Source organism: Puma concolor, chromosome B3 (assembly GCF_028749965.1).
Source record: "Puma concolor isolate L17-30 chromosome B3, mPumCon1.1.hap2, whole genome shotgun sequence".
Lineage (NCBI taxonomy): Eukaryota > Metazoa > Chordata > Mammalia > Carnivora > Felidae > Puma > Puma concolor.
In genome coordinates, this window is record NC_141672.1 from 130,219,701 (window position 1) to 130,233,631 (window position 13,931).

A 13,931-nucleotide genomic window follows, 5' to 3' on the forward strand; every position below is an offset into this window, starting at 1 on the left:
GAGTAGCTCAGCCGGTTAAGCATCGGACTTAGGCTTGGGTCATGATCTCGAGGTTTGTGGGTTTGAGCCCTGCATCAAGATCTGTGCTGACAGCTTGGAGCCCGGAGCCTGCTTCAGATTCTGTGTCTCCCTCTCTCTTTGCCCTCCCCACTCTCTCTCAAAAATAAACACTAAAAAACTTAAAAAAAAAAAAAAAGATACAGAACTACTCCATTGTGAGACCAGTCTCTCCAGCCTCCCCTTCCCCGCTTTACTGTCACACTCACCTTACTGCCCTCCACCATCACTAACCCCAGCAGCCACAAATGTCTCTTCCATCTCTATAATTTTGCCATTTTGAGAATGTTTATATACGAATGGAATCATACAGAATGTGACCTTGTGAGATTGTTTCTTTTTTAATATCCTGCTCAGCATAATGCCCTTGAGATCCACCTGAATGGCTGCATATTTCAAAGAGTTTCTTTGTGTTAGTATCATATTTATATTTTAATATATTTATACTATATATTACATTTTATATATGTGTAGTATACTTTTATATTATATTCCATTGTATGTATAACCACTCATCTGCTAAGAGTTTTATGTAGTATCTAGTTCCTATTACAAGTAGAACTGCTAAGAACAAATCATGCACAGATTTCTGCGCACACATAAGTTTTCATTTCCCTAGGTTAAACGCTCAGGAGTGCACTTGCTGGGTCATAATGTAAGTGTGTTTTTGTTTTTAAAGAAACTGCCAAACTATTTTCCGGAATGGAAATATTCTCACCATAATGAATGAGAGATAGTTTCTCTACATCCTCACCAGAATTTGGCATTCTATTTTTTTAAATTTTAGACATTCTAATCAATATGTAGTTATATTCCATTGTGTCTTAATTTGCATTTCCCTAGTGGCTAATGATGTTGAACATCTTCTCATGGATTTATTGGCCATTTGTATATACTCTTCCACACAATGTTTCTTCATCTATTTCCTACATTACTTAACTGGATTGTTTGCCTTTTATGTTGAATGTTGGGAGATTTTTTATGTATGAATCAGAGATGAGTCCTTTGTCAGATATGTGATTTGCAAGTATTTTCTCCAAGCCTGTAGCTTATCTTTTCTCTCTCTTAACAGGGTCTTTCTCAAAGCAAAAGTTGTTAATTTGTCAATTTTTTCTTTTATGGATAATTTCTTTTTTGGATTTTCTATGTAGACTGTCACGTCATCTGCAAAAAGAGATCGTTTTATTTTTCTTTCAGATGTGTATGCCTTTTATTTCATTTTCTTGTCTTACTGCATTGGCCAGAACTCCCAGTAATATATTGAATATAATTTTATATAATTATTCTCAAATAAAACTTCCAGTATTACATTGAGAATAGATATCCTTGTCTTATTCCCAATTTAGGGGTAAATCAGTCTTTCACCATCAGGTATGAAGTTTGTTGTAGGTTTCTGTAGATATTCATCAGGCTGAGGAAGCTCCCGTCCATTCTTAATTTTCTAAGAGTTTTTATCATGAGGGTATTAAATTTAGTCAAATGTTTTTTCTGCATCAAGTGATATGATAATGTGATTTTTTTCTTCTTCACTTTAAGCCTTAATCCATTCAAACTGATATAACAAAATACCACAGACTGAGTGGCAGAAAAATAACAAAAATTTATTTCTTACAGTTTTGGAGGCTGGATGTTTGAGATTATGGTGCCAATGTGGTCAGTTGAGGGCCTTCCTCCCAGTGGCTGATCTCTTCTGTCTTACATGGCAGAATAGGGCTAGGGAGGTCTGTGGGATCTATTTAATAAGAGCACTAACCCCATTCATAAGAGCTCCAGCGTTATGACCTAATCACCTTCCTGAAGCCTCAACTCCAAACACCATCACTTTATTCAACATAGGCATTTTGGGGGGACACATTCAGTCTGTAGCAGTCTATTAATATGGAGGATTATATTGGCTGATTATTGAGTACTGTACTGAACCAGTCTTGTATCTCTAGAATAAATCCCACTTGATCATGGTGTTTAACTCTTTTCATATATTGTTGAAATCTATTTGTAATATGTTAAGAATTTTTGCATCTATATTCATGATGGCTCAGTCTGTACTTTTCTGTTTTGTACTGTCTTTGTCTGGTTTGGGTATCAGGTATATTGGACTCACAGAAGTGTTGAAAAGTATTCGTAGAGTTGGTGTTAATTCTTTTTTAAACATTTGGTAGAATTCTCCCATGGAGGTATCTGGGTCTATAGATTTCTTTTTTTTTTTTTAATTTTTTAAAATGTTTGTTTCTGAGAGACAGAGAGAGAGCATGAGCAGGGGAGGGGCAGAGAGAGACACACACACAGAATCTGAAGCAGGCCCCAGGCTCTGAGCTGTCATGTCAGCACAGAGCTCAATGTGGGGCTTGAACCTGTGAACCATGAGATCATGACCTGAGCCGAAGTCTGTTGCTTACCTGACTGAGCCACCCAGGCCCCCTTATAGATTTCTTTTTAGGAGGTTTTAACTTGTGAATTGAATTTCCTTAATAGTTAAAGGGCTATTAAAATCATGTACGTATTTTATAGTGGTGAGTTATAGTTTGTACTTTTCCAGGATTGGTCCATTTCATCTAAGTTGTCAAATTTATGTGTATAGAGTTGTTCCTTTACAATCCTTTTGATATTTGTAGGGTATGTAGTGCCATTCCTTGTTTCCTTCCTGATATTAGATATTTTTCTCTTGTCTTATGTTAGTTTTCCTAGAGGTTTGTCAATTTTGTTGATCTTTTCAAAAAATTACCTTTTTTTCACTGACTTTTTCTATTGTTTTTCTGTTTAAATTTCATCATTTTTCTACTCTTAATTTTAGTATTTCCTTTCTCCCACTTGATTTGGATTTATTTTGCTCTTCTTATAGCTCCTTTAGGTGGAAGTTTTGGATCATTAATTTGAGACTTCTCCTCTTTGTTAATGTAAGTAGTTAGTGCTATAAATTTCCCTCTCTGCACTGCCTTAGCTGCATCCCACAAATTTTGACATGTTGTATTTTCATTTTTGTTCAGTTAAAAGTATTTTTTATTTTTTTTAATTTTTTTTTTCAACGTTTATTTATTTTTGGGACAGAGAGAGACAGAGCATGAACGGGGGAGGGGCAGAGAGAGAGGGAGACACAGAATCAGAAACAGGCTCCAGGCTCTGAGCCATCAGCCCAGAGCCTGACGCGGGGCTCGAACTCACGGACCGCAAGATCGTGACCTGGATGAAGTCGGACGCTTAACCGACTGCGCCACCCAGGCGCCCCTAAAAGTATTTTTTAAATTGCCCTTGAGACCTTGTCTTTGATCCATGGGTAATTTAAAAGTCTGTGGTTAGCTTCTAGGTGCTTGGAGATTTTCCTATTATCTTTTTGCTATTAATTTCCAGTTTGATTCCACTGAAGTTAGAGAACATATTCTGTCTGATTTTAATTCTTTTAAATGTGATGAGGTTTATCTTATGGCCTAGGATGTGCAGTCTATCTAGAGATATGCTCTGTGGACACTTGAAAAGAATGTGCATTCTGCTCTTGTTGTGTGGAATGTTTTATAAATGTCAGTTTGATTCTGTGGGCTGATGGTGTGAAGTTCTGTATCCTTACTGATTTTCTGCCTAGTTGTTCTATCATTTGTTGAGAGAGGGTGTCAAACTATAAGTCTCCAATTATTATTGTGGATTTATCTCGTTCTCCTTTCAGTTATGCCAGTTTTTGTTTCACATATTTTACAGCTCTGTTGTTTGGTGCATGCACATTTAGGATTCCTATGTCTTCTTGATGGACTGACTCCTTCAACGTTATGAAATATTCCTCCCTGTCTATGGCAACTTCCTTTAGTCTGAAGTCTATTTTATCTGATACTTAGCCACTCCTTTCTTTTGATTAATATTTGCATGGTATATCTTTTTCTATCCATTTACTTTCAACCCACATATATCCTCTTTGGAGTGAGCTTCTCATAGGCAGAATATAGCTGCTCATGGTTATTTATTTATTTATTTTTAGTTATTATTATTATTTTTTAACGTTTATTTATTTTTGAGACAGAGACAGAGCATGAATGGGGGAGGGTCAGAGAAAGGGAGACACAGAATCCGAAACAGGCTCCAGGCTCTGAGCTGTCAGCACAGAGCCCGACGCGGGGCTTGAACTCACTGACCGCGAGATCAAGACCTGAGCCGAAGTTGGCCACTTAACCGACTGAGCCACCCAGGCACCCCTTTTGTTTATTTATTTATTTTTTTTTATCTACTCTGCAGTCTCTTAAAGTTTATGTTTTTGGAAAATTTATGTTAATATAGTTACTTACATATTAAAGCTAAGGTCTGCCATGCATTGTTTTGTTTTGTTTACTCTTTCATTTTTCTGATTATTTTCCTGCCTTCCTGTGAGCTTCTTAAACATTTTTCAAATCCCATTTTGATTGGTCAATAGTGTTTTTGAGTATACCTCTTTGTATGGTTTTGTTTTGTTTCTTTTCAGGGGAAAGTGCGAATGCAGTCCCCCACTACCACAAATTATGTAGTCCAGTTTCCCACATTTAGGGAAATCGCAGGGCTTAGCACATCCGGAGTGCAATGGATGAGCCTCACCCTGGGAAAACCATCTTCATGATCATGGTATCTCCCTTGCCAGGTAAGTGTACCTCTTTGTATAGTTTTTAAAGTGGTTGCTCTGGGTGTTACACACAGCTTAACCAAGTCTACCGGTTTCAACATTTCACCAGTTAAAGTGAAGTGTAAACACCTTTCTTGCTTTAAAGCACACACGAATTTATAATCATATGGAAAATGCTTGATATAACATTAGGTGAGAAAAAGCAGCATGCAAAACTATATACACAAAATGACTTTATCTCTGTTAGAAACAACAATGTACGTACAGATCAGCAAATGGAGAGAAAAAATAATGAAATTGTTAAGTGGGACTATTTGGCTGCATTAGGAATATGGTTACTTTCTTATTCTTTTCCTCTCTACTTTTACATTTTTCTAAATTTTCTTGTTAGCTTGCGCTATTTTCATAATGGAAAAGAAATGTAGAGGAATACAGTACATTAAACCTTCAGACTGGCCTTTTGTTGTTCACATTTCAGTTCCTGGGAAGGTGAAAGGGTGTGCATAGATAGTGGCAGGCTGAGAACTGGCTTGACAAGACTGGCAGCCATTAAGTTTACACGTGAAATGAGGTAAAAAAAATCCCCACTATGATTAGAGGATAACAAGGAAATAATCTGAATGATAACCTTCATCCAAGCCAGATCCCCAGTCTGGTTGAAGGAGCCGGCGTTGACCCTACCTTCTCTAGCTGGGATGTGCTGTCATCACAAGCCTCCTGGAGCAAGTGCCGGGCCCTGCTGGGGTCTCCTTGCTTGTATGCAGCGTGAATGCCCTCCGTCCCCGGGCACCGCGCTGTGGGGTCACTGCCTGGTGTGGACGGTTTGCTGCCCATGTCCCCAGCACCTGGGTGGACGGAAGCACACACACAATGTCACCATCACTTGCCCGTGCCGCTCATGGGAATCACGGAGAGGACAGCAGGATGAGCTCTCCATGAAATAAATCTGGGGCTTTAGGAAGAGAAAAGGGTTGCCCTGAAATAATGCCAGTGTCACCAAGGACAGCAGACCCCGGGATCTGCAGCCCTGTGGGAGGGACTTTCTGTCTGGGGCTGGTGCTGAGTCAGGCTGTCTGTGCAGCAACACTGTCCTGCCATGGAGTGGATCCAGGGCACCTATGGCAGCTGCCTGGCTGGGAACTGCCAGGCTGATCTCACTGACAGCGACAGAAAAGTAGGGGTTTGGTGGGAGAGCTGAAAGTCCAGCCAAATTGTTCCCCTTCTGTTTCCCTCACAGGGGTATAGTATCTAGTGGTGGAAGAAAGACAGGTCTAATATTCAGGATTTGGAAATTTATACTCACTCTGCCTAGAAAACCCCACTAAGGGTGTGGGATTTAGAATCAGCAGCCCTCATCCATACTTGCCCCTGCACAAATATGCCACATTCTGATCTTGGCGATCCTCTGAAACTCTAGGCCTTGGGACGCCATTGGACCACTAGTGTGACTGGCCCAGGGTGTCCCTAAGATATCTCTTGACTCTGCCAGTCTGGTTATCTGAAATGTGGCTCATCCATCAGGCAATATCTTGCTGTCCTCTAATTGTGACACTGGCTGTGCTACTTGGGAAAAATGGCGAGCTTTGCAGCAGGCATGTTGCAGCAATGATGGGGCATTCACTGAGCAGTCATGATTGGCTGAGCACCATACTGGGTGCTGAAGATGTATAAGTAAAGTAAGTCAGCTCCTACCCTCATTGAGCTCTCCCTTTAGAACAGGGGTTTTGTGGACCTCAAAGGTTGATGAACAGCCTTCCGAGGTTGCCTGAACATCCTAAATTGGACACAAAACTCTGTGTGTGTGTGTGTCTGTGTGTGTGTGCACACGCACATGCACATGTGTGTGTGTGTACATTCTTCTGAGGAGAAAATTCAAGGCTTCTACCAGATTTCCAAATGTGCAAGTGAATCAGAGTTAAAAGTTTTACCTCTATAAATATTACTGAAAATACCACAATGAATGAGGAGTTATGTTCTGAATGTGTTGAATGAAATAGGGAGAGAATCCTACCATGCTTGGCCAAGTTCACATAGTCAGTAAAAGGCAAACCTGAACTGAAGTTTGGACCCCTAGCTCTCAGGCTAGGGTGAACCTCCTCCGTGTCTCTGCTACCTCTTTGAAGGAATGAATAAAAGAAGCTTCTTCTCACGTGAAAATAATGTGGGGCAAGGTTGGCTTCCAAACTCTCATATCACAGAAGTGAATCACATTATACCAGCTGACATTTGGACAACTAAAAAAATATATATTTATAATAACATACATTTATGCACTTAGAAACAAATTTAACCAAAGATGGGAAGACCTCTATAAATGAAAAGACATTCCATGTTCATGGATTAGAAAAATCAATATTATTAGCAGGTCAATTCTTCTCAATTTTATCTACAGATTGAATAAAATCCCAGCCATAATTTTTATAGGTTTTGGGGGGTATAAATTAACAATCTGACCTTCAAATCTGTATGGAAATTCAAAGGATTTTAAATATCCAAAGTAATCTTGAAAAAGAAGAGACCTGGAAGATAGATACCATGTGATGTCAAGACTTACTATAAAGCTACAGTAATCAAGGCATTGTGGTACCAGTATAGACAAATAAACCCATGGAACAGCATAGAGAATTGAGAAATGTACCCATACTTGTACATTCAGTTGATTTTTGCAAGAGTGCCAAAGCAATACAATGAGAAAAGCAGTCTTTTCAACAAATGGTGCTGGAACAACTGGACACCCACAATGAATAAAAAGAAACTTGGACTCCTACTTCTCACCCCCGCCCCCCTCCCCCAACACATTAATTTGAGACAGACCATGGACCTAACATAAAGGTTAAAATTATGGAACTTCTAGAAAAACAGACATAAGAGAATATATTTATGTCTTGAGAGTAAGTAAAGATTTCTTAGATGGGACACAGAAGGCAATAACCATGATAGGAAAAATTACTAAATTAGACTTCACCAAATTTTAGAACTTCTGCTCATCAGAAGATTGAGCTACCGTTTAAAAGTGAAAAGGCAACTTGTATACTGGAAGAAAATATTTACCAAACGTAAATCAAGAAAAAAATAGAATGGTATCCAGAATACAAAAATGATTCCAAAACTCAGTAATAAAGGACAGCCCAATTAAAAATGGGCAAAGATTGGAACAGCAGAGGATATTAAAAATATTCAAAAAGCTCAATATCACTAATTATCGGACAGATGCTAATTAAAACCAGAAGCAGACACAGCTATACTCCCACCAGAATCACCAAAATTTAAGAAGACTTACAATATTTAGTGAGATTATGGAGCAACCAGAACACTCATGCTTCATTGGCTGGAGTGTAAAATGGCACAAATGGAGTGTAAAATGGAAACAAGTCTGGTGGTTTCTTATAAAACTAAACATACAGCTACCCTATGATCCAGCAATTCTGTTTTCAGATATTTAGCCAAGAGAAATATGTCTAAAAAGCTTATCCAAGAATGTTCACAGCAGCTTCATTCATACTGTTTCCAAACTGTAAATAGCACGTGTCCATCAACAGAAGGACAGATAAACAACTACGGTGGTTTAGTAACTACTCAGCAATAAAAAGGAATGAACTACTGATCCATGAAATAAGTGACAGGCAGTCTCAAAACATAATGCTGAGTGAAAGACTGATCACAAAATGATTCTGTTTATATGCTGTTGTAATCGATGGGTGAAAAAAAATCAGAATGGTGGTTCCTGGGGGGCAGGGGCAAGCATGAAGTTTACCAGGGCGGGGGCATGAGAAAATTGCTGTTTGTTACTTGTCAAAGCTTATCAAACAGTCTAATGAAGACTTGTGCATTTTGCTCTATATGGATTTTACCCACAAGCACTATCAACAATATTGGACTGTAGTTAATAACATAAGTGCTGAAGATTTTGAGGGTGATGTGTACAGATGCTTGCAACTTTCTTTGAAATGTACTGAAAATATTGGATTGATGGATGGACACAGGGATACAAATACGGATAGAATGTGAGAGAGCAACTTTAGAAAATGTTAATGGTAGAATTTAGGTAGTGGGTAATGGATGTACATGGTTCAATTCTTTCAACTTCACATTTACGTTTTTTTGTTTGCTTGTTTGTTTTTGTAACAAAATGTACAGAAGTGAATCAAAATATCATACCCTAAATGCAGGGCCGACCATATGGCACACTATGTAAGCGCCACCATCAGGGCAGAAAAATCCTGCTCTGTAGAAAGGCAAAGACAAGGGCTTACAGTAAAGGCGCTTGACACTGTTCGGGGTCTTTACAGCTGATTCTAAGCCATGACTTCCACTACTTCAAAGGGACCATTCTGAAAAATCCATGGAAGGGATAAGCATCACACACCATCTGCATCATTCCCAAAACACCAATGCAAGATTGCTGTGTCTGAGTGGAGATTACTGGGGATCTTTGGTTGTGTATTTTTGTAAAGAGGAATCACAAAACGGCTCAGGGTATAGTGGTTGCATTTGTGAGTAAGACAGCTTTGCTCCCCAACACAAGCTAACTGTCCCATTAATTATTTACCATCAGAGACCCTGGGACATCAGAGAGCTGACTGGGAGGAGAAAAGCATGGGCAGGTTGCAAGAAGGAGGTAAAATCAACAGCAGCAGCATCCATCAGGAGGGGCACTTAATTATGTCATTGCCCATTTTTCAAAATTAAACAAATATTTCCCTTATCTCTGTAGATTACAAGCATGAGAGAGAGAGTGTGTGTGTGTGTGTGTGTGTGTGTGTGTGTGTGGTATGTGTGTGTACACAAGCAAGTATAAAGTGACCTCTTCTGTTCACGTTAGGAACATAAATAAAAACAGTTCACCTTTGAGTCTCAATTGAGTGACACTGAGAAGGCAGAACCTAGAGGGTAGAGGGTGCATGTCAAATTACAAGGGTGATTTTACTTTAACTTGATTTTTAAATAATGCAGCATATGTGCAGTAAATGATGCAATCGGAACCAAGACTCTACTCAATTCTATTTATATAATTTTTAACGTTGTGGTGTTTTCAGTTCTGCATCTGATTTTCTTAGGTTGCATGGACAATGCACGTCCACTGTGACTGATGCTGAGGGCTGGGGCGGGGTCTGGCACATTCAAATTGTTGGAAGGACATTACAGGAAAACATCCACTAATGTGCATGCATTTGATTTAATCTGCCAACTTCTCTTAATTTCCTGAAATTATAAAAAATAATGGTTAGCATATATTTAAATTGAAAGAAAAAAGACCACAATGCTAATAATTAGTATTAAGGATGGGCTGGGGTGGAATTAATAATGGAATTAGAAAAGATGTTTGTTCTTTATTTCCCCATAATGGAAATAGATGACTATTTTGTTTTAAACCTTAAAGAAATTACACCAGTAATAAAAGAGCACATTCTCACTGAAAAAAAAATAATACAGAACTTCATGATGTAATAAAGCAGAAGCCTTCCTCCCCACCATCAGACACCTTTTCTTGAGGTAAATATTTACTTTCATATTACTTTTCCCCCCAAATACTACAGCTCTGTATTTGACAACTGGTGACTTCTGATTTAAACTTAAAGCGGAGGACTGTATTTACACCACTCAAGATTATTCAGGGATTTGTGCCTGTTAATCAGCCATTGTCCATAATTCTATTCTTCTCTGCAGTAAAATGTGACAGCTCTAAGTGTTTTGTTCATACAGATGTAAAATTCGTATTAAAAATATAAACACCCAACGTGTATCCTATTTCAATAAAATACCAAATAAGTCACTAAAACCACTAGGAAAATAATTGTAGAACATTAGAATGATTCAGTTTCAAAAAAAAATCCCTTTTTGTTCTCTATTGCAATGTCATTATTTTCCTATACAGCAATGAAAATCCCATATATATATATATATATATATATATATATATATATATATACATGAATATATACTTACTCACATACACTACAAACAGGCATCTCACTTGCTTTTAATGCAAAATTAACATGATAAATATGCTTAATGAAGTCAGTAAACAAATAAAGGAGGAGAAGGGAAAATCAAGAGCACAATTTTGGTTTTTGGTTTGATTTTAGGAATCAATTAATTAGAAGTAGGAGCTAGTGAGGAGAGGCTACAAATAGAGTGGATGGCTAGGGTTATGGATTTGGCCCATGTAGAACTATTCAAGAACACAGGAAACATCTACAGTAAGCTGTGAAATGATAGTGGACATATTCCTGGTTGGTGACAAACAATAATATCAGCATAGCCTGGTATTTAAATATGCTGGACATGATGCTAATTAAAGTTCAGAATGTGAAGAAGCATTTGGTTAAAACAGTATTTTAGCCTGTGGCATGAGAATATTATTTTGTCCTCGAGAATCACTTTCAATATAGTACTCTATTTATAAAAGAAATATTTTCAGCAACACTGTGTGCTCTATGTATTCAGCCATTGCTAGGAGAAATGGTTTCGGTTGCCAATAATTCAGGCTCTAAATATCATTTCTGTAATTCAGGTTTTGGAAACGCAGAGTATTCTGACTGCAGGAAAATGAATGGAAATTTTTCTTCTCTTCTATTTTGGGGACATAGTAAAATAGAATTCCATGAATATGATTGAGTGATGTCAACTGTAAAAGCCATATCACTTACATGAACAGTTCCTCATGAACCTCCCCCCTTAAAGAGAGTCCTCCTTTGTTTGTTGGTTCTGAGTCCATTAAGGAGAGTCCTAAGGAGAGTCTTACCTTTTCTTCTAGAACAATATTTGTTAAGTCATCCCTCTGCACCCAAATATCAGAATAAAATTCTCTCTCTACTGTTTTTCTTCTACAAATCTAGGACAATGGAGAAGTAATACGAAAGTGACTTTAATTCTTTAAGTTCTAAATGTTGGCCTCTCATATATATATTTAATTATGTATAATTATATCAATAATATATATTATATACAATTATATATATTATTGTTATATATATATTATTTTTAATTCTCTCTTCCCCACCAAAGAAAACATGTATGATGGAAAGAGAATGCTGTCTGTCCATTCAAAATCTGTTGCATCCTCTATATATCCTGGAAAAGACCCTAACATTTTACTTGTACATCTATGGATTTTTTTTATTCCATTCATCTCTATCAACAGAGTAGCAAAAAGTAAAGACATATCTCTCAGCCCACAGTTCACAGCAAAGCACACAAAAACTTCAGGATGCTACTGACCTGGTCATGATCGCTTAAGGACCTTGTCCTGCATCTTTCCCCGAGTCCCTGGGTGGCCAGAGCACTGAGGGCAGGGACTGTCCCTCTCTGGAGGGGACACCCTCCTGGCTCTGCAGGGGCTCACCTGCTGTAGCCCTGGGTTCACCAACCTTCAGCTGGAAGGATGCTTCTTTCTCTGCAGCTATCACTCTAGGATTTTAGCCTCAGTAGCAGTTTTCGTCTCTGGGTCGTATTACGATGAAATCCAACCCTTTATTTATTCGGGAAAGATGCAGAGGTTGGGGAATGTGGAGGGTGATGTGACCCCCAGGGTGACCCTCGGTGATAATTCCTCACCAGCTCCAGATGGCTGCTGCTCAGCCCCATCACGCTGGGCCACTTGGATCGACCAGCATCAGAAAAGAAAGCCCAGGCAGCGGTGGCATCCTGGCTCATGGCTCACACAGAACAGCGCTCCGCAATGGACGCTGAGTGTTTCTCGTGCTTCAGAGCCTCACAGCACAGACGCACAGCTTCTCTGAGGATATTCTCACCAAATGGATTTTTGCTAATAAGGGGGGGGGGATGAGCAGTTATACAAACAAACAGCTCACACAAGAGAAAATCACAAGAAAAAGTGCTATTTTCTTTAGAAATAAAAAGTACAATTCATCTTAAGATGCCATGTTATGCCCACCGACATGGCGAAAAGTGTAATGAATTCTAACGTACATTGGCTGGCCAGAGTGTGGTGACATTTGTCACTGTGGGAGGCCTGGCAAATTGTATGACTGTTTCAGAAAGCAATAGCAATACTATATATATAGTATATGTAGCTATATATAGAATAGGGTGTTGATGCATTATGCCATATATACATATATATATAACATATATAACATATTCTGGCATACATTATGTCATATATATATAGCAATATATATATTGCATATATATAGCCATATATACATATATATATAGCAATATTATATGTGTGTATATGTATATATATAATATATGTATACATATATACGCTATATATATAGCAATATTATATAACAACATCCTATTCTCCTAGGAGTTTATCTGAGGAAATAACATGGCATGCACAAAAAGATACACTCTTAAGCTATGACACTCCCTTGCAGAACTACCTACAACAGCAGAGGGAAGAACCTGCTAACCAGGTAAATGGCCGATATCAGGTTTTAGGGAATGGCTTATAGAAAGGCAATGTCTAGGTGCCCTGCACTGACTGCTGCTTGATTTTTGTTATTTAATCAAATGCTCACCGCAGTGCTGTGGGTAGGTGTCATGGCTGCCATTTTACAGATGAAGGGGGCCAGAATACAGACATTGTTCACAGTGATAGAGTTGGCAGGTAGCTGCAAGAGTGGAAGCAGGTCTTTCTGACCCCAGAGTTCATAGAATTCCTGCCACCCTGTTTTCCCATTTAATGCCTGTTGTGGACTGCATGTTTGTATACCCTCAACATCCATGCTTTCACCCTGATCCCCAGGGTGATGGTTTAGGAGGCAGGGTCTCTGGGAGGTGACTGGGTCATGAAGATGGAGCCCCCACAATGGGATTTAGTGGCACAAGTCACAGGAGAGTTTTTTCACAGCTCTCTGCCTAGTGAGGATCCAATAACAAGATGACTGTCTGCAAACCAGGAAGTGGGCCCTTTCCACAAACAGAATCTGCTGGTGCCTTGACTTTGGACTTCCAGCCTCCAGAAATGTGAGAAATGAATGTCTGTTGTCTAAGTCACCCAGCGTGTGGCAATTTGTTACAGCAGCCTGAGATGACTTTTAAAATAGTGACTCAGGGTAGTTCAAAATGAGCAACTACTATGAGCCATTAAAACATAATAATGAAGACTAATAATAAAAAATACATACATAATATTAAGCTAAAAGTGTAGGACATGGGGCACAGGTTGAGGCATCATTGGTTGACATCATTTGAAAATATGCAGAGTAACAGAATTTAGATTATATGGGATTAAAATGCTTGGAGAAACAAGGTTTCTAATGTGTACAGTCTATTATTTTTGTTTATAAAAATTCAGTCTGTATATATGACAGTAGCAGATGCCTTC

General features: G+C 38.6%; 1 protein-coding gene and 1 non-coding gene across 7 annotated transcripts in view; both read right to left on the reverse strand.

Annotated features, from left to right (window-relative positions):
- The window catches only part of LRRK1 (leucine rich repeat kinase 1), a 133,096-nt gene that overhangs the window by 81,102 nt on the left and 38,063 nt on the right, over nucleotides 1–13,931 (reverse strand). For 4 of the 6 annotated variants that reach the window (XM_086711396.1, XM_086711395.1, XM_086711397.1 and 1 more), the window contains one exon: nucleotides 5,312–5,475. In XM_086711396.1, the coding sequence (XP_086567522.1) occupies nucleotides 5,312–5,475 (164 nt within the window). Of the gene's footprint in view, nucleotides 1–5,311; nucleotides 5,476–11,851; nucleotides 12,160–12,187; nucleotides 12,623–13,931 lie in introns of those variants that run through there. The other 2 variants (XM_086711400.1, XM_086711399.1) reach the window with 2 other exon arrangements.
- On the reverse strand, nucleotides 4,493–4,656 carry LOC112856633 (U1 spliceosomal RNA). The gene has a single exon (XR_003223187.1). It is a non-coding gene; the product is annotated as a U1 spliceosomal RNA (small nuclear RNA).